Raw genomic sequence first — 21,375 nt, forward strand, 5'->3', positions numbered from 1 at the left:
TGATACTGCTCCCACATGATTGGAACAAAATACCAGTCTTATAATGACTTAGAGCATTCTGTCCATGACCAATTAAAACAGAAAAATGAAAAGTAATTCTAGGCTCTGTACAGTACCCAAACACTATAAAGGGTAAATTATGGTTCCAGTCATTATCCTCTAAGAACACAGCATGAAAATTTAAAAACAGATTCCATCACTACTTGTTTGTATTAATAATTTAAAAAACTTAACAAATGCAGAATATAGATTAAAAATATCACGACATAAGTCTATGTGCTTTGATACTTTTTATTTTTTGAATTTAGAATTGTAATGTAATATGTAATTGACACATTCAGATAATCATTAGTTAATTTTCCTCAAAGATAATTTAAATATTCAGAGTGTTTAGAGAAAACACCATATAAAAAATAATGTAGTCAACAACACCAATTTCTGATGTATTGAAAAGCAGAATTGAATTGATAACTCAAAATTAAATTAATATAAATTTTATTTTTAACAAATTCAAAAACAAAACAATAAATTATGTATAAGATAAACATACAATTTTAAACAAATCACAGACTTAATTTTTTTAAATACAATGCACCACAAACGTTTAAGCAGATATAAAATATTTCTATAAATTCTAAAATGATTCATATTTTTTTCCAATAATTTTACTGAATGTGTAATAAATTTATAGAAACAGATAAAACAGAAACAATACCTAAAACATTGAAAATAAAAATAATATTCACCTTTTGACCAGTTTCGACTGCACAAAAGTTTAGGTACAAATGAAAATATTTATTGAACAAATAAAGTACGAAATTTTAATAATTGATTTCATAAACCATTTTTTTAATCAACTAGAACACACCAATTTCCCTTGTGGCAAAACTTCTCTGAGCTGTCTGCGACAAAACTCTCTAGCACTAATATCTTCCTGCAAGATACTTTTACAAATAACAAACATGCATGTTACAAATTTAAAAGAACAAAAGCGCTGTGTTTACAAAAAAAACTATATACAATTTTTTTAATTAAACATGAAATAATTTTTTATTCTAATATTATGGGTGATATTTTTGCATTTTTTAGGGGGAGGGAACGCATTAATTATTTCTTACTTCGCATTTTGTAAATAATTATCACAGTAAAAAAATTAATAATTTAAAATCACGAAATCCGCAGAAGTAATTTCGTGAATCGGGCTTCTCATAAAAGGGTCTCTCACATGCGTGTTTTGTTTCGAGATTAGGTTGTTGTAATAAATATTGAATAAAAAATATCAGGTTTAAAAACTATGGAGAAATCAATAGCAAATAACTGCCGAAAATTCAATATAATTATTGCCTTAAAAAGAAAATACTCAAATGCATGATTGGGATTTTCCATACTGTTTGAAATGTATAGGGAAATTTAAAATCCATGTGAAAATCAATATTAATAACTGCGAAAAATACAATCGGAAAATTACATCGATTTACGACACTACCAGCGTAAATTGAGCGTGTCAAAAAGTTATTATCTAAATACACAATTCAAATATTACGTGCAAATTTCTGTAGGATAGAAAAGAAATTTTTTTTAAACTTTTCAAAAGAAAAATCTTTCTGCATGAACTCTGCAATGTTCTGCGATTGATACAATTTTACGAAGCCAATTTCATGAAATCGAAATTAACAAACGAAATTAATGCTAAAGACTAATATTAACATTTTAATTCAATGGTAAGGAATGTACTGAACAAAATTAATGCTAAAGACTAATATTAACATTTTAATTCAATGGTAAGGAATGTACTGAACAAAATTAATGCTAAAGACTAATATTAACATCTTAATTCAATGGTAAGGAATGTACTGTCGTATGGGTCAGAAAAATGGTAACTAACAAAACTTCAGAGAATAAAACTAAATAGTTGGTGAAACAGATGTTTGAGAAATATTCTAAAAATATTCTGGCCTCAGACCATATCAAATTCAGAACTCTACAGTAAAACCATGCAAGAACCAATCACCATCAGTATAAAAAGATAAAGATGGAAATGGATAGAGAGTGTATTGAGAATGCCTCCTAGAAGAATACCTTCAGTAGTCTTAACATGGGCACTAGAAGGCAAACGAAAAAGAGGCAGACCCTTGCTAACATGAAGAAAGAGGACAGGCAGGATGAACTAGCTGATCCGAGGAGAGATCTTGTGCAAAAGACCGAGTGAGCTGGCACAAGAAGATAAAGGCCTTATGTGATCAGGGGTCTGTCCAGGCCGAATTTACTACCGTTTAGCGGTACCTTCACAAGCTCAATTTTAGGTAAAACGGTAGTTTCACAAATTCAACTTTAGGAAAAACGGTATTTTCACAAAATACTTTTTCTTAAAATTTTATTTTTGTCTCCCTTAAGAAACGATAAATCTATATTTTTACCATGTTTTAGTGTTGACTTTTTAATATAATTTTTAATTTTTCACAAATTATGTCAAAATTTTCACAAAATAGGTACTTTTAAGAAAAACCTAGACAGACCCCTGGTGATACTCGGCACGAAGTACGATATATTAAGTAAAAGAATGTAACAAAACTGAATTTGCATGAAACCAAAACTTCCTTTCGTCCTATTGCAACAAAAGAAGTTATAAATAGTTACCAAATATTTAACTTTCATTTCATTTGTTGTTAGAAGCGAATTCTGCAATCTCATTAAGGACTCATATAAAAAGATATAAAATATTTCGAAAAAAAACCTAGATAGGCTAGGCATTTTCAAACCCTGACTTGACTACGAATCCCAGGTTGGGAATCTCTGGAATAGGTTTGCTGCTCGAAGAATTTTTGAATAAAATAACTAGTTTTACAAACATATTTACCCAATGTAATAGCAAGCTTAAAACTATAGATAATACAAAATTTTAAGAGTTTTTCAGAATACAACTAAAAAAAGCTCTGCCATGTTTTTTAGAATCCCCACTAGAAATAATAAGAAAAGACTAAGACTTCATAACCTTTAATAATAAAGGTTCTCACATATCATTTCTTCATTATGAGAGCCTCAAATTAATTTTTTTTTCAGTGGTACTGAATTACTGCAGAAACTTTTCAAGTTAATAGAAATTTTATAAGACTATTACAAAACTGATGACATGAAAATTCAACTGTTAGATCTTTTATATATCTGTCTAAAGTATTTATATACAGAGACAGTCAAAATTTCTTAATTTCTAATTAAAATTATTATTCAAAATATTAATAAATTAACTTTTTTACTAGTAAGAAAAATATTTCAGGAAACTATGGAAATTCTATAGCATTTAAAGTATGATACCGCATGAATTCAAATGTGTAACATACACAAGCACAATTTAAATATAAAAAATTAAACATAATTTACAAAATATCAATTAAAGGTAATCAAAATTAAAGAATTTTCAGTAATCGTGTTAATTTTTTTAGCATAAAACTTTTAGATTTGGCAGAAAAGTTCAATTCAATAGAATTTCTAAATGAGAAGAGTACGAAGAAGAAAATTTTTCAAGTTTATGAAAAGAAGGGAGCGAAATCTAACGTTTTGCCTTTTTTAAGTCAGCTAATCATATTTGTACTTTGAAGGATGAAATACTAAATTATAAATGTGGTTTTTTGTTCTATAACAAAAGCAGGAGTCTAATTTTAACAGTTAAAACTCCTTTAGAGAATCTTCTTTAATTATTTTAAGATTTAATATAAAGTATAAATGTTACTTTTGGGATGTTTGTATAAAGTATTTATAATTTTCATTAAATGTGTGTAACTAATGCAATTCTAAGTTTTAAACAATCTAAATTTTTTTCATAAAGCCTTAAGCTTTAAATTCTCCAAGTTCAACTATGACAAAAACAGATCACCTATTATAAATTTTGATTTAAATATAAAATGTAACACTTTCACGAAAAATTATTCAAATTTCTCATAAATAATTTTAAAAATTCACGTTTTAAAAATGTTTAATTTTTCAAGAACTTTCCAACTGATTTATTTATAATTTTGTAATTTAGCAAGAAGTATGTCGTTAGAAAAAACAGAAGATGGCGTGCACAAAGTGATTAAAAGTAACAATTTCGTTTTTTTTTCAATACGCAAAATTTAATTAAATAGTTAGAAAGAACAACATGCAATAAAATAGATAAATAATCAAATAAATTTAATATTTAGCAAAATTTATGCAAATTAATCTTTGCACTTTTAAAATTAATAGTATAGAAAAAAATTCAACAAAAAACATTCATTAAAATATTTATAGATAAAAATATTATTTTTTACATTAAAATTTAAAGCTCATAATTCATATTTATAAAACATTATTTTAAAAAAATATTTCCTTTTTAAAATGTTTCCAAAAGTATGTATGCAGACTCAGTCGCAATCACATGTGATGCAGCAACATAGAAAAATACATAAAAAGTGAAAAAATATCAAAAACTGTACTGTACTGTACATCTCAGGTGAAGCTAAAACCTAAAAAAAAAGAAGACATTGAATTTGAAGATATTCATTAGTTTAAGATCAATATGTTCCACTTCTTCTTACTTTAATTTTTTATAAAATAAGAAGCATTAAAATATAAACTGTGATCAAATAAAAAACATATACAAAAAAGAAGAATTATATTCTAAAGGCATTAAGGTATTACTCGATTTTATGTAAATACACTGAACACCTGGTTACATGATAAGCAGATAACCTGCAGTTTGCTTCTAGTAGAAAATATCCCATCAGTAAATCTAAGGTGGAAAGATTTTCAGAGTACAAAACACTAAAATAAATATTTTCTAAAATACATTACAGTGTTTTTATTCAGTTTGCTAAGAGGCACCCTCAAGAACATTGCATAGGACAAAGTAAAGAAATCCTGCTACTTGTCATTGGTTAGTTGAAATTTTTTTAACAGTAATGACTTTTTAAAACAAGTAGCCATGTTTTCAAAATTTTAAAAAGAACAAGACATTTAAAATTGACAAGGCTCATTTCAAAAATTAAGAAATGTTTTAAGAAACAAGCGAGAAATAAAGTAATTTTTTGATTATACTATATTCATAACAATTTAATGTTTATTTTTTTAAAAAATAATAATAAATTGCACAACATGGGTGCATTTTTAGCAAAAAAGTGGCGACTGGAAGATAGTTTTTTAATCTTCACATGTTACATTTAGTGGTCTGTGTCCAAAAATGACCATTTTTTTTTTTTAGTTCATAACAATTTCATGTTTATTTTTTTAAAAAATAATAATAAATTGCACAACATGGGTGCATTTTTAACAATAAAGTGGCAACTGGAAGACAGTTTTTTAATCTTCACTTGTTATATTTAGTGGTCTGTGTCCGAAAACAACCATTTTGCTTTTTAGAAAACTGTATAGTAAAACTCCGATTATATTTAGTGGTACTTCATTTTTGGGGAACAAGAATATTTTATGAGAATATTTTCTAAATGAAAAAAGAACATAAGCATCATCATTAAGTATATAAGTACAATAAGTTTACATTATATTGCATCAGTCGAAGACAACAAAAATGCATAGCAAAACTAAAGTGACCAGCAAATAAAGTATCGGATAACTTCATGCATTCGAATGTGGCTGGGGATGGTTTAATTTTTTCTTCCCTCTTCTCTGTCAGTTTCTGCGATTTGCAAAAGTTCTATTCAATGGTATGCAGAATCTATGCAATGGTATGCATAGCAACACCTTTAAAGTTATATTATTTAAGTTGCAAGTATAGTATAGCAAGATATATGAAGAACGTTAAATCGTTTTTCTTTATAGCTTATCTAGATATGATTTTTTAACAAATTGAGCTAAAAGATTTTTTTAAATTTTTTGAGGGAAGTGGAATATCCACAAACAGTACTTTCTTTTGATAATTTCAATAAAAGAATTTTCATAAATGTTTTTATAAAACTCCTCTATAATATTCAATTTATGTTCAAAGTTTACATAGTCATTTTAAAACTTGAAAAAAAGTAAAAATATTCCTCGCAAAATCGTGAATCATATTAAATCAGAATTCTAAATAAACTAATTTACTGCAGTTTTTCAAAACATATTTTTTATAATAAAATGTTTTGCAGTCTCTGGTAACTAAGACATTTGAAAGTAAGCTCTTACTGAATCAGAGTTTGGTCACATTCATTATGTATACATACAATCAGGGTTGGAGTTTTTGCCGGCAAAAAGGGGTTTTTGCCAGGACAGTGGCAAAAACCTGGTAAAAACCGGCAAAAACTGGTAAAAACCGGCAAAAACCAAATTATCTAAATTGCTGATTAAATATTATTACAAAATACTTGAAACAAATTTAAATAAATCATAAGGAATAATAATTTTGATACATTACATGAAAAAATTATTTTTAACATATTAACAATTAATATAAGGGTAATAATTTTTAAAACATTGAAAGTTTTTGATCTCTTTTCATTTTAGAATCCTAAAATAAGTTTTTTTACAAATAAATAAATATTATTATTTGTATAATATTATCATATATTATAAAAAATTATTATTTCTATAATAATTAACTACACATGTTGATAGATATTTTATGCTTTAAATTATAGTTATATTACTTTAAAATAAGTTCATTTCACTGGAAAAAAGAGAATAATCGCAAATTTTCCAATTAATAATGCTTTAAACTACTAAAGTGATATATTATTACATTATCATTTTATTATGGAATAATAATTTTGTTCATTTTTTGGTAATTATTTATATTCATAGTATATATTTCAATTTTAGGAATAATTTTGTATCAAAAATGTGTTTTTGTCCTCTCATCTTGGAAAATATAGGTTTTTGCCACTTTTTGCCAATTTGCTTGGCAAAAACCTGTTTTTGCCAGGACGGTTTTTACCGGTATTTACCATGGTTTTTTCCACCTGCGGCAAAATCTTGCCAACCCTGCATACAATATTTACTGCTTTGCATCACTTTGATAGCTTTTCCTTGTTTAATAAAATAAAAGATTCATCAGTAGAAAAAAAAAAGATTTTCTAAATCTGGCTCATCAGGAACTTGGAACAGGAGTTCGGAAAGCTTTGGAGATTTCCCATTTCCAGCATCCAATCCCATTATCAGAACTATAAATTAAATCTGTGTGAGCTGATTATTATGTTGCAATTTTATGCATGCCAAATTTCAGATTAAAATCAAACTCAAAATCACGCATGTAGTAAAATTGCTGGAGCCTTAGTTTATCATCTGGGAGAAAAGCTGGAGTTGAAACATCAAAAATGTTTAGTTTTTGATGTACCCGATTTTCACAAAGACACTAATATTTATCAATTTATTATTAAATAAAGTTATTTTATGAGTAATAAAATGAGATAAATACTATTATTACCGATAAATTTATAAGCAATGAATTATTATAAAAGCAATAAAATAAAAACATTAATTATAAAAAAAAGTCTTGTATACTTACATGGCAAAAATATACTATGGAAACCTAACCAATTTTGTCAATGAAGAATCAAAGCACGTCATCTGTTTTAGATTGTTTTCTGAGGGATCCTTACTGTGACTTCTAAAATTGTAGGCAATTTCAAAATTGACCAATGTCAAAATTGATACCAAATCCAGTTTCTTGTGATTTTGTTTCAATTTATCACAGAATGCTGTGATAAAATATGAGAAATGTGAATTTCTGAATGAAAAAAATCCTGTCAATTGAAAAAAAATGTCAGTTAGTAAAGTATGAATTTTAAAGAAGTTAATTAGTACAATAATGACACAGAATCATTGCTTTCTTTCCGATTTACTGTTTTTGTTTTTTAAAATAAGTTTTAATTCTGTTGTCTTCATTAATATTGACCATTGTCTAAATTGATACCAAGTATAGTTTCTTGTGATTTTTTTCCAATTCATTACAAAATGTTACAATAAAACGTGAGCCTCATTTATTTTGTGACGAAAAAAATTCTGCCAGTTTCAGTTAAATAATATATGCATAGATTTTAAAGAAGTTAATTGGTAATCATGGAATCATTGCTTGCTTTGTTAGATTAATTTTATTTCCCTACGACACTTCTTTTTTTTTTATCAAACAGAATGAATCAGTGACCAATACTGATAAGTCCTTTTCATTTCATAGCCACTTTCTGCAAACCTTTTTATTTGCTTAGATTAAATTATATTTTTTAAAAAAAATCATATTAGAAATAATCTATAGCTAAAAAAAGTCAATTTAGCAATAAAGATAATCAAAGTATTTGACAAAATTTAGTTAAACATAGACTTTAAAGAACTATACTAAAAAATATTTGTTGCAAAATGCATTTAATGTATACATTACAATTTTGAAACAAGCAAATTGCCAATTTTGAACCCAGCCAGTCTTGAAATACAATTCAGAAGCTTGGACAATGACAAAACAGGAGGAAAATTGTATCGTAATATTTGAGAGAAAGATTTTGCGGGGTATACTTGGTGGTGTAAATGAAAACCATAACTGGAGAAGGAGATTTAACTTTGAACTGTACAAGATTTATAAACAAACTGATATTACTAAATACATAAAAAATAAATAGAATGAATCGGATGGCCCAAGTGATTCAAATCAGTGGTGACAATACAATAAAAAAGATACTGCTTTTTAGACCCACTGGAACAAGAGAGTGGGAAAGGCCGCAGTTGAGATGGGCTGACTCAGGAGTCTGATTTTCTCGTAATTAATGAAAAGAATTGGAGATCAAAGGTGAATCAGAGGTCGTCATGGAGAAATCTTCAGAGAAAGGCATTGGCTCACATTGGGCTGTCTGGCCAACTATGATGATGATTTTTGATTTACAATTGCACTTTACCCACATAAAAGCCTAATTTTATACTTTGTGCAGTATGACGACTAGCTTGTGTAATAATTTTAAATATAAAAAGTTATTAATGCTAATATGATTAATAGACAAAATACATTTTGAGTACCTTCTTCTCATTTTGTCTGGATAACAGCATCTTTCATTTTAAGTACTGTACACCAGAAATTATCATTTCTAATATCATGATTTAAGTTTATTTTTTCAATTTGGAGTAAATGCCATTCATTTAGATTTATTGATCTTGGTAATCAATTAGTGATTTTTAGAACATTTTCACAAATTTTCTCATCAGAAATGTTTTGACATTGGAGAAAATTAAAATACTTTAAATTGCTTTCACAACTCTAAAACAATTTCCAAATCAAATATTTCCTTAACATGATTTTAAAAGAGAACTTTTCTCATCAGAAATTTTTAGACATTGCAGAAACTTAAAATATTTCAAATTGCTTTCACAACTCTTAAGCAATTTCCCAATCAAATATTTTTTTGACTTTTTGCACGATGCAAAAAATTTTTTGGTGATTTTTACTAAATATCTTCAATTTACCAATAACTGTAGCTCCACATGTGAAATCTTTTGAAAATAAAAGGCTTTTTTTTTTCTTCAAAAGTGCTTTGAAAACCTTCCTTTTCAATAGCTGAATCTACAATTTCTCTTTTACAAATCCTCCTTATAAGGGTAAGTCTTTCAATTTATCTTATGATATATGAATTAAGAGGACTGAATTTGAATATAAGTTTACTCTATTCGTAACGAAATGTAATTGTTTGTAATGGTCAGACAATTCCTTCATACAAACTTGTTGTACACTGTTGACCTATTTTGAATGGAATATATTCCAAGAAAAAATTTAATTATTAATTGCAAGCAATTGCTTAAGTGTCCACAAAACTGCATCTCTTAATGCTAAACACTGTATTGTCAAACCTGTGGTGTTTTTTCACTTTTACAAATTCATATTCTTTATTTCTCACTGACTAATCCATGAAGAAAAAAAACTGCTATATAGATATCAAAAACTTCTTGCAGAAAAATCACTCCTCAGAAGTGATCTGTGCACAATCACTTATCTGATGATAAGACAGTGATTTTTTCTAGAGTGTCAACAGTCTAGGACACCAAAGTAGCCAGTTTAAGTAGAGTTAACTCATTTAAGCAGAGTTAAGAAAGTTGCCCGTTTTTTCCTCATTAGAGTTTTTATAAATTGAACCACAATTTTGATAATTTATAAATATAAAAACAACATAAATCGAAAGGTAAAAATAAGCATACTTGTTTATTTTATAATAAATAAAATTTTAAAAAATCAAAACTTTACTAGCCATCATATGTTGAATAAGCAGTGAGGAAATCGCTGTAAATAGGAGAATCTGGAATAAGACTAATTCCATCTTCAATATTTTTCAAATCCGCTTCTTCAGAGTCTCCCAAATCCTCTGACTCTCGACAAAATGAAACCTTTTGTCCAAAGTTAGGGTCCTCTCCTCTGCATGCCTAAATTGTAAATTTCAAAATTAAAACTTTTCTCAAATTCTAAGCTTTTTTCTTCCTTTACTTTTATAAATTAGTTCCACTTAAACAATTAGCAACAAAAATTTATTAGTAATAACTGTACAAACAGTAGGGTATTAAATGCATACTCTGATTCTAAAAAAAGGGTACATTTTCATTTAAATTAATCTCAACAGCATGCAGCCTTTTATAGAAAACTATGGAAATAAAAAACTTAAATTAGCATTTTTTATTTATTCTATCACTTTATCAATTTATTTTCTTCTTTAGTGCTGTGATGAACTCAATTCAATTCAATTGCATTTTAAGTCTAATCAATGTGATTTAGCAAAAATGTGTTTTATGCAGAATTTTGCCTTTCAATAAAATAGTGATATAGAAGTTTTCAACACTTACAGAATTCTTTGGCATGGCAACTAGATTAAGGACTGTATTTTCATCATTTTTTTTTCTAACTTATTCATTAACAGAAAACTATTTTTATGTAATGTCATGATGTTGTTGATCTTTGAATGTTTTGTTTAAAGTGCTTCATCATAAAACCCAGCTTTAAAGGCAAAGGTCAAGAGGGTACATTTGTATTCCCAGAAAATCTAACATAATTAAAATTATATTTATCTTTAAATGATAATATTTAATTTATTTTAAATAAGACCAGAATTCCATTGTATGATAATGTGCTATAGACTCAGTTGATTTTTAAGTTTTATTTGCATTTTTAATCGAAATCTTAAAAAGTTGTATTTTTAAATAGTATCTTACGATGAACAAATATGTGTGTACTGTGTAATTTTTATTATATATTACCATGGTTTATCTTGCAACTTTATATATAGTATTTGTATTATTTCAAAATTTAAAAAAAAAATTAATAAAACACAAAATTGTCTATTTTTATTGTGCTTAAATTATATTTATTTTCAAGACAACAATGTTTACAGATAATTAGCTTTTACTTTCTAAAAGTTAAATGCATAAAATTTAAATTATATCCTATAGGCTTTAGGTTTTGTAACATTAAACAAATTATTTAAATTATTTGTGAAAATTTTTTGGATAGTATTTCTGCAGATGCTCTTGTTTTCAGCAATTAAAAGGTTTTTGGTTATTCATTGGTACCGTCATGTTGGGCTACTTTGTGCAGGATTTCGCAGTTTTTGAACTCTGACATGTAAAAAAACTATGTTAATTCAAACTTCAGTAAAATTTATGAATATTATATTCATAACTGGACTCAGACGAGTGAATCTGATCAATATTGGCATTATTTGTATGTATTATTTACAAATTATAAGTCAAAACATACCTTGCACAAAGTAGCCCCCAAGTGGGCTACTTTGTGCAGCGATAGGAATTCAGTTTAATAATCATGTTTTTAGTAAAATATTGATATAAAATTGTTAAAAAAGTTAATTGTTGACATTTTTAATAACAAAAACATCAAGATATGGAAAGATATTAGTATGAAAATAATTTTCAGCGTTAAAAAACCATTTTTTATAAAGAATTTTTTCTTAAAAAGAATGTTTATTTCAAAATATTTGAGTTTAAAAGGAAACCATATACATTTTTGAACATTGAAATAGATGAAATTTCAAAAAAAAATAATTATTACATATTCATTAACATTTATAATATTGATAAATTTGAACATAACATGCTTGAATGAATATGACAGAATTTGCTCTTTAGTTTCTGTCAAAATCACCTGATGATAACCTATAAAATATATTTTTATGTGTTGAATCATTTGATTAATTCATTGAAAAATCTTTGTAGAAGGAAAATAATAGTTTACTAGCATGTTTCATGTGTTTCTTGTGAATTTTATTAGAGATAGTATTTCTGTGGATTTTGTACTTCTGAGAAGCTTCTGCAATCCACATACCACCAGCAACTGCTTGCAAACATTGTTGCAGCTTTTCTAAAGTGCAATCACGGTAGTTTCTCGTTCCAGGTATTTTTTTATAACATCTGACCATTTTCCTGTCGAAAAAAAAAGCAAATGAAACTTTGCACAAAATAGCCCCACAGTGCATTTTTTTTAATTTTCCGTTTATTTGTTATTAATTTTCAAAATTTTTTAATGCTAACATGATATAATTGTTTATTAATATATAAATAAAAAATTTTGTACTTGCGACAATTTTTTTATCAACGTCTTTGCCTTTCACAGCTAAAGTTTCCACGCACACTTTTCCACGTCCGACGTTCTCGGAAAGTTGTTGACATTGGATAAACAAAACACACTCTGAGATTGTTTTAAAATTCGAAGAAATGTTTGTAGTAATAGAGGAGACTTCTATCTTCAAATTCCACTCATTTTTAACATGAAAAAAACACAATACTGAATAGCAGCACTTGAAAAGTGCCAAATTCGAATTTGCACAAAGTAGCCCCACATGATGGTACCAAATAATTTGGAAAATCACATTAATGATGGTATGTACAATCAACAAAAATATCTGAAGAATGTTTAACCTAAAAATTTTGCAATTGCAATTTATGTGGTTCAAAAAAGAAAGCTTCAAGTATGCCATAAGTAATGCAGAATATAATACTAAGTTGAAAATTTGTTTTCGAGGTGAAAGCAGAAAACATGAATTATGAAACACAAAATACTTTAGATCACTTAATACTGTAGTAGTTATAATTAAAAATAAATAAATTTCAAATACCTAATAATAAACAATTTAAATAACTTGTTTCATTACCCTACAAAATCTGGTACCACAAAATAAGTAAGTAACTTTCTACTGACTAATAAAAGTTTCTGTTTTTCTACAAAGCTACATTTATGAAAATAAACTATTAGGATATAATTTCATTTGTTTTAAACTTCAAGCATGTTAAATTAAAAAAAAAAAAATCTTTTACCAAAATATGAAACTTTTTTTATTATTAAGTAATAATTTTGTAAATGGAAACTTAATGGGCTTTAAAGATTAATTGGGTTTTGTTCTAATATAAAAATTTTAAATATCAAGAAACAACATTGAATTTTAAAATCATTGAGCTAAATATATAATTAAAACAAACTACTTTAATTAAGATGTAAAAAAAAAATGATTGAATCATATTTAAAATATCTCTTGCTTTTTTTTCCAACAATGTACCTTTTTTTATTCTTCAAAAACCAATTTCAAAACTAAAAATTACAATTATTCAAATATAATAAAAAAAAAATAGCATTTCAACATCAAAACATAAATTTTGAAAATTGCTGCAGAGTAAGAAAAAGGCTTTTGCTGTAATGTTTATATGTTACTAGAAGCATAATTTAATATGTAATACAAAAAATTATATTATAAAAATTATGTCAATTAACCGGACGTCGATTAACAATGCTCGATTAATGGGATCAAATTATCCAGGACAACACTCCAGAAAAAGCAAGGATATCAGCCTTTTTTTTTATAACCGTCGTTGAACAGCCAACCCAATTCTTGGGTTTACGCCTACTAATGTTCAACTCCGTATCCTTGTAATTTTGAACCCAATCCAGAAGACAAGGGAACTCCTGGATTAAGTATTGGGAGAAATTTGTCTTCGTGGAGGACTTTTTGATGGAATTAACCTGCATTTGCGTTACATGGATAATAAGACCACGAGAACCTCCCACTGTTAGTCTGATGTCAAGGGGACTCTAACCCATGATCTGTCTACCACTGAGAATATTTCACGACAGCACTGTGGTCGGTGCAAACCGGATGCAGAATTCGTATCGACCAGTCATCACCGGGATTGATCATTGGATGGCGAACGCTCTATCTCCCGAGTCATCAGGATTCCAGCCTTTAAAATGTACAGGAAAGTACATACATATTTTACTCATAATTATTCCTTCCTATTTTATTGGACTTGTACAGCTGACCTTGAGTACAGCCAATCAGTTTAGCTCCCATTCTAGAACACTTGCGGGTGCAACAAGGCGAGATATGATTCAATCTTTTCCAAGGTATCACAGTTGTTCAGATTAAAATTTTTTTTGCAAGCTTTACATTCAGTTCGTATTTTTTACATGTCAAATTGCAAAAGAATCATTCTTAGTATAAATCAAAAGCTAAAAATATTGAAATTAAAAAAATGGAAAAACAGTTAAATTATTACTTAATGCATGAATATGAGATTGGTCATCACACCATTCAACAGATAATAAATTATTAATTTCGTTAATTCTTTTTCTTTTGAATCAAATTAACGAATAATGCTCTATTGCGTAATTATTTTACATTATTTATCATTTTTCATCAAAAGTTGAATAAATGGGATTATCTGGGATGAAGCATTTCCTAATCAATTGAGAGTCTACTGTATGAATAATACAAAATGCTACAAAAAAAATTACAAATGCACAAAATAAAAGACTTTACATAAAAATACAAAATGATTACTTGTATAATAAATATTTTTGGCTTCTTAGCCAAAGTTGGACATTTATCAGAGCAAAAATAATCCCACACATCATCTATACGATACTCGGTGTCATATGCATACAACATTCCATTGCAAAAACCATGAGTCATAATGCAGCATACAAAACAACCATAATTATCAAAGCCAGCTTCATTAACTTCAAAAAGAAAAAAAGATATATTTTAAAATAATATAAACAACGTTATGGATGCAAATTAAAGTTATAATTTTAAATTTTATAACAAAATAAGCACAAGTTTTCAAAAAATACATTTATAAAAATACTGAGACATGCCAATTTGAAGACAGTTTTTTAAAAAAAAATTTTTTACCTAGATCAAATCAAATTTAACTTTAGCATAATTTATTATTTTTGTACACCAAATTACAAATATTTATGCAATTTATAGACATTCAAACAGCAACATTTAAAGAACCAATTAATCAACAGGCGGATAAAATTAAATCATTGAAAACTGCTTAATAATGGAAATGAAATAGCATAATTTATTACTTTTTTACACCAAATTACAAATATTTATGCAATTTATAGATATTCAAACAGCAACATTTAAAGAACCAATTAATCAACAGGCGGATAAAATTACATCACTGAAAACTGTTTAATAATGGAAATGAAATAATCAGTCTTCCCCAGTCACAATAATTTAATTATAATTGAAATCCCTATGTGAGCTATTATGAATAAAGCCGTACAATGATAATTTAATAAATAACTGGTAAATATTAATTCTTAAAACATGAATCAAATCAAATTTTAATCAAACCACTATCTTTACATAGATTAGATATCAACTACAGATCTATTGTAATAATTTTAAGAGAATTTAAATAATTAATTATTATTTCTTGAAATATGAAGCAAATCAAATTTTAACACCAATTCTTTACAGATAAGATTACAAATGGAGTTAAACTTTGATAATTAAGAAAAATATTGATTAATTTCTCTTAAATCAATACTCAGTGAGGAAATCTGACTGGATCAGGGTGAAGAGCCTCTAAGATATTCATAGTGGCTTAAGTGTAGGGATGTTGCTTACCTACCAAACAAGTCTGAGGGTCCAAACAAGTCTTGTTACCTACCAAACAAGTCTACCTACCAAGTTCTTACAAGATGCAGGGGTGTTAAACAACTTAACCATATTAATTATGTCCAAGACCCTTTCTGTAGGATTTGTTTTTTTTTAAAAATAATCCTATATTTTTTATTGATTTGGCAGAAAATATTAGTTAATATTTTATTACAGAAAAAAAGACATTTTAATTTTTATTTCCAAAACTTATTTACACAACTAAATGGGAATAAATATTAATTGGAAATTGGATTTCATCCCACTGATCTTTTCTCAAGACCGATTTCAGTCCTCAGGACTGTAGAATGGCCCACTGTATATAGTAAAAGAAAATACCATTTTAGATTATTCTTTATTTAATCTATTTAAATTTAAAAAAAAAATTCAGTAAAAAAATGATGAAATTGGATTTCATCCCACTGATCTTTTCTCAAGACCGATTTCAGTCCTCAGGACTGAAGAATGGCACCACTGTACATAGTAAAAAAAAAAATACCATTTTAGATTATTCTTTATTTAATCTATTCAAATTGAAAAAAAAATTCAGTAAAAAAATGATTTTTCAAAAAATATTCGGCCTAACATTCGGCCAACTGAATATTCGGTGAATAGGTCAAATACTGAATGGTGGAAGAATATTTATTACAGCCTCAATTCTAAGTTCTTACCACAATCTAGAAAAAAAGGCAAAATCTGGGATGTTGGCAGTCCTGAGAACTCCAAATATAGTATGGTATACAGCAATTCTTTTAACATCTGTCAGTCAAAACTCAGAAGTACTGAACTTTATTTTTATGTACATCATCTCACAATAGCTAATCTTTTAAATATTTTCTTCCCATTAGAAATTAAATTGCATGATAAAATGTATAACTATAAACCTTCAGATAATTCTTTCATAATTTCACAATACTCATGATTTTTGCATATTTCGACATCAAAATCTAGCTCTTCGAACAGGAGTTTAAATCTTTTTGCATCAGGATCACCACAAGATCTTGGTTTTAGTTCTAAATTTGGGCTGTATGCCTAATAAAGAGAATATAAAAAAAGCATTTTATATTCAGCAAAATAAAGCTGAAGCTAACTGACAAACAAAAGTAGCCATAAAAATTTTTTTTTGGAATTAGAATCGCTAGTAATTAATTTTCAATAAAACATTTTAAACATATCAATTAACAGATCAACCCGACATTTAGTATAGCCACTTTTGTTGTTATGTTTTAGTATAGACACAGATGTTTAGTACAGACCGAAAATATAGACACTTAGCTTCATATAGGTACAGCTTCATATAGGTACATATAGGTTTAGCTTCATATAGGTACATTTAGAAAATGGGCCAATTTACTAAAATTAAAATTATGAAGATTTCTCAACAAGAACTCAAGAGGGGGGGAAATGAAGTGTGGGTAATTGTAGTCACATTTTTATCAATAATTAATAAATACAATTTCAATAAGTGGTTGATTTTATTCAAATATTTATATATATACATATTTTTGTAATTTTTTACAAAAAATGCATATTATTAAAAATGCTAAAGGTTTATGCTTTCTATTCGTTATGCTGCGTTGCAAAATTAGTACTCAGTCCCAAAGCATAGAACTTTAAGAATTGTAAATAAATCATATCTTTAATTAACCAAACGAACAAAAAGGAAGTAAAAATTATGAAGTGATTAGAAACTGTGGTGTGATTAGAATCTGTGGTGTCATCTACTAAAATACAAAATTAATGAATGTTTTAATAATTAGAAACTAAATAAATGATTCATAACATGCATATAAGTTAAGCAATTTTTAATTTCCTCATCTTAAATATATATGTTTGCAATCTAAAGGTGAAATATTCCAAAGAAGGCTTAAAATGAGAGAAGAGAAATATAGTCTTCAAAATGAACATTATTATAATTTTGGTTGGTTGTCTACAATAATAATTGAAGAGCATGTATATATATAAAAAAAAAGCTTCAATTGGTCATAAATAAAGAAACTACTCTACTTATAATGATTTTTAAAATTACATAAACTGAAATTATATGAAGTTAAAATATTTTTATCGAAATTGTTAAAAAATAAAAAAACAAATAACATATCTATAAAAGAATACTAAATCTATAAGAGTATACTATTTTATTTTTAGTAACATCTATTTATTAAGAGATGCAATTTTAATAAAAGTGACATAATAGCAACAAAAAAAAAGGCAAATAACAGTTAACATAAAACATAATTTAAATAGTTAAAACAAAAATACACAATTTTCTGTAATTCGGCAAATATGAAATCACTCCAGGACAAAATTTCTTAAGCATTTTTTTAATATTCTTCAAATAATTATAAAAAACAATAATAAAAAAATTGCATACATACAGTGTGATTGAAGATAAGGCATTTTCCAATTTTATCATAAGCCATGGAAAAAACAAAATCATCAGTATTTATTAACACATCAGCAGACTTCAATAGCTTTGAAAAAGGAGAATCACCAAAGCAGTAATTCTCTGGACTAGAAGAAAATACATGAAAATAAAATAAAACATTATCTTCATCAATCTCATGATCCCCAGCTTGAGTACGGCCTTACTTATATACAGAGTAGTCAATTTGAAAGCTTAGAAAAGGATCACAAAAATAAAATTAAATAAATAAAACTAGTTTTAAGAAGTTCCATTGAATTTTGTTTCAGTTAAAGATAGTAATTTGAAAATAACTTGATATAATAAGAGCAATATAAGTTTTTCTCAAAAACTAAAACAGAAAGTATAGCAAATAATGCCTACTATAAAAATATTAGAAAAATGTATTTTGACTAAAGTTTGTTGTACTTATTTGTCAAGAAAATTTAGGTTTCAAACTTTCTTTGTAGAATACTCAATTTCATTACATTTTCAACACCAGAAGTACTTTCACCTTTAAATAAATACTCAGACTACATTTGCTTTAAATATCAGTTAATTTTATGGCAATATTTAAAACAAAAGATTCCATTTTATGGCAATATTTAAAATTTTTTTTACAAATAAAAGAAAAACAAAAGATTTATATTTTTTGACAACTGGAGATGAATTTTGGAACCTTATAATTGGAATGAATTTTAATGACAAACATAAATACGGAGATTTTTTTCAAAGTTGCTTGAAATAAAATTTATTGCGCTAGTTAGGTAGTTTTTTTTTAAACAATTTCTTTTCAAGCTTTTATCAAGTTTGCTAGCGAATAACAAAGATAAGCATTATGAAATGTTATTGTAGAGTAACCGAAAAGGGACCTTGCAATTTTATGAACAATATTTATATGCAATGCTTTTCAAAGCACAGGCAAAAATATTTTTATTGAGCTTCACATATTCAAAATACTTCAGTATATTCAAAGAATTTTTTTAGCAATAGTGGAGCTCAAATTGCACCCCAAAATTTCTGTGATTTAGTTTTTATCCTAGGGAAAGTAGCAAATGAATTTCCCTCTATTTTATTTTATCTCAAGAAAAAAGGTAAACATAAATAATTATAATTGGTTTATTAAATAGGTTGCGCAATTCCCACAAAAAGCAAAGGGAAAAATGCCTTACTTTTAATTAATGCATACTTGAGCCAAAAATAGATTAAAGTTCAGGATGTGAATTTAAAAGTGAGAGAAAGAGTGTTTTGTTTTGAATAGTAAATTAAGAAAAGGATTTACAGAAAAAGAATAACATGAAAAGATGAATTAAAGCTTTTTATGTTACATATATATATTTATATATCAATATTCCAGAATATTAAAAAGCAAACCTAAATAAGTCTGTTTCATCCTTCTCTGATTGTATAGAATCAGTAGTCCTAGAAGAAGCTGAAATTCGAAGTTCAAGTTAAACAACAAAGAAAGCTACAAAGCAACAAGTTAAGCTACAAAGAAGAGATTAAAAAACTTAAAATGTTACTATCATAGAAATAAATAATAATAAAAAAAAATTCGAATATTGACAGAAAGATTTTAAAATTGTTAAGGAAAGGTTAATTAAAAGACATAAGCTAATCATTTTTTATAAGTTTCTTGAAAAAAATTTTTAAATGGAGGAATTTTTTTTATTTTAAAAATTTAATTTGTAATTACATAAAGATTCTCAATGCAATGCTTCCTGATTACAAGATTGTACATTATAAACCCTTTTACATAGTGGTTAGAGAATCTGGTGATGGACGTGGAGCATAGACAACAAACTTGTAGTTCTCCCATTTTTCATTAAATGGCAGCACTACTCTACTTTGCTTAGTTCCCTAGATTGCTCTGACAGAGCAGACAAATCACTTGATACTCAATTAGCGTTAAGACATGAACTGTATTAGAATACAACAGCTTACTCTCTGCCATACAGAATCGTGATCATATATAAAGGATGGCCAAAGAGAATTTTAATTTTTATTCTTAAAAAACTTATGTAGAAGTTTATCGAATGGTGTCTAGAAGTTTAATCCTTGGAGATAGTCCATCTTCATAATTATGTTTTTTTAAAAAGAATTTTCCCTGGTAGTCAACAATATTTAGTGATTATTTTAATGTAGATCAAAATACCAAAATATTCACAGATAAAAGACTCATGGTTGACAACAAGTGAGGCTTTCTTTTTAACTGAATTTCAGGGGGCAGCTATATAAAGCTTTCTAGCTCAGCCTGGTTAGGGTTTGCCCCATTTTTCATTATTATAACAGCCTTCAGATTAAGAAAAAAAAAAAAAAACTCAGGGCTTTTTGAAAAAAAAAAAAAACTCAGGGCTTTTTGAAAAAAAAAAAAGCCCCAACAATCACTTCAGGCAAATTTCTAAATAAATTCAAAAATTGCTAAAAAAATAATTTTTAATTGACATTTTCCAGATTTATGCATATCTAAATTAAAGTGATACGTGATAGATAATACAAGAGACTAAACATATAATCAAAAATTTGCATTCACTTTTTATCTATTTATTTTCTTTTCAATTTTTCTTTTTCGTGGTTTATTACAAATTCCTCCATTAAAAAAAAACAATTTAAGTTTTAATTTCGAATTGAATTTTAACTATCTCATCCAACTGAAATTTTAACTATCTCATGGTGTGATAGAACTTCAAAGACCATTAAAGAATTTTATTTAACAACATAAAAGTATTACATCAGTTTTAAAAATCATAAAAACAATCTATTTAAAAAAAGCATCCAGGAAAAATTAGCGAATATCATTATAGATTATAATAATATAGAGGCGCAAATATTTAAGGAACAGGTTTTAAGATATTACCCATGATAAATAGCGTTACATCAATCAAAATCCAAAGTGAAACTAATTCAGTTGTTCGGAGTTTGCCGGTGTTATTATTTTTAATTTAAACTACATCGCTTCTAGCTGCGTATTTTTGTATAAAAGAGTAATCTCAAATAAAAATATTTTAAGTAATGCGTAACTGAGTTAGGAACTCTCCTTTTGAATTGAGATGGAATATCTCCTTTTTCATGCTTCTAATTCAATTTGATCTGCAGAAAAATTTG

General features: G+C 26.8%; 1 protein-coding gene across 3 annotated transcripts; it reads right to left on the reverse strand.

Annotated features, from left to right (window-relative positions):
- Nucleotides 1-478: 478 nt before the first annotated feature.
- LOC107449050 (caspase drICE) lies at nucleotides 479-21,343 on the reverse strand. Of its 3 annotated transcripts, XM_087153922.1 has the most exons (8): nucleotides 21,128-21,343; nucleotides 19,645-19,702; nucleotides 18,245-18,380; nucleotides 16,751-16,898; nucleotides 14,751-14,929; nucleotides 10,167-10,338; nucleotides 7,451-7,688; nucleotides 479-4,481 (listed from the first exon to the last, which is right to left on the reverse strand). In XM_087153922.1, the coding sequence occupies exons 1-7, from the start codon at nucleotides 21,129-21,131 to the stop codon at nucleotides 7,465-7,467; spliced, it is 921 nt and encodes a 306-aa protein (XP_087010048.1). In that variant the 5' UTR covers nucleotides 21,132-21,343; the 3' UTR covers nucleotides 479-4,481; nucleotides 7,451-7,464. The 3 variants fall into 3 exon arrangements, with proteins under 3 accessions (XP_087010048.1, XP_087010049.1, XP_087010050.1); XM_087153923.1 differs by lacking the exon at nucleotides 19,645-19,702 and having other exon boundaries at nucleotides 21,128-21,190; XM_087153924.1 differs by lacking the exon at nucleotides 479-4,481 and having other exon boundaries at nucleotides 7,553-7,688; nucleotides 10,163-10,338.
- Between the last annotated feature and the right edge of the window lie 32 nt (nucleotides 21,344-21,375).

Source organism: Parasteatoda tepidariorum, chromosome 10, assembly GCF_982258835.1.
Source record: "Parasteatoda tepidariorum strain Cologne lab strain chromosome 10, Ptep-v5.0, whole genome shotgun sequence".
NCBI classification, from domain to species: domain Eukaryota; kingdom Metazoa; phylum Arthropoda; class Arachnida; order Araneae; family Theridiidae; genus Parasteatoda; species Parasteatoda tepidariorum.

Coding starts and splice junctions, on each gene's coding strand:
- LOC107449050 (XM_087153922.1), bottom strand. Junction 18,381..19,644: donor GATGAAACAGACTTATTTAG/GTTTGCTTTTTA, acceptor ATTTTCTTCTAG/TCCAGAGAATTACTGCTTTG. Junction 16,899..18,244: donor GCCTTATCTTCAATCACACT/GTATGTATGCAA, acceptor TCTCTTTATTAG/GCATACAGCCCAAATTTAGA.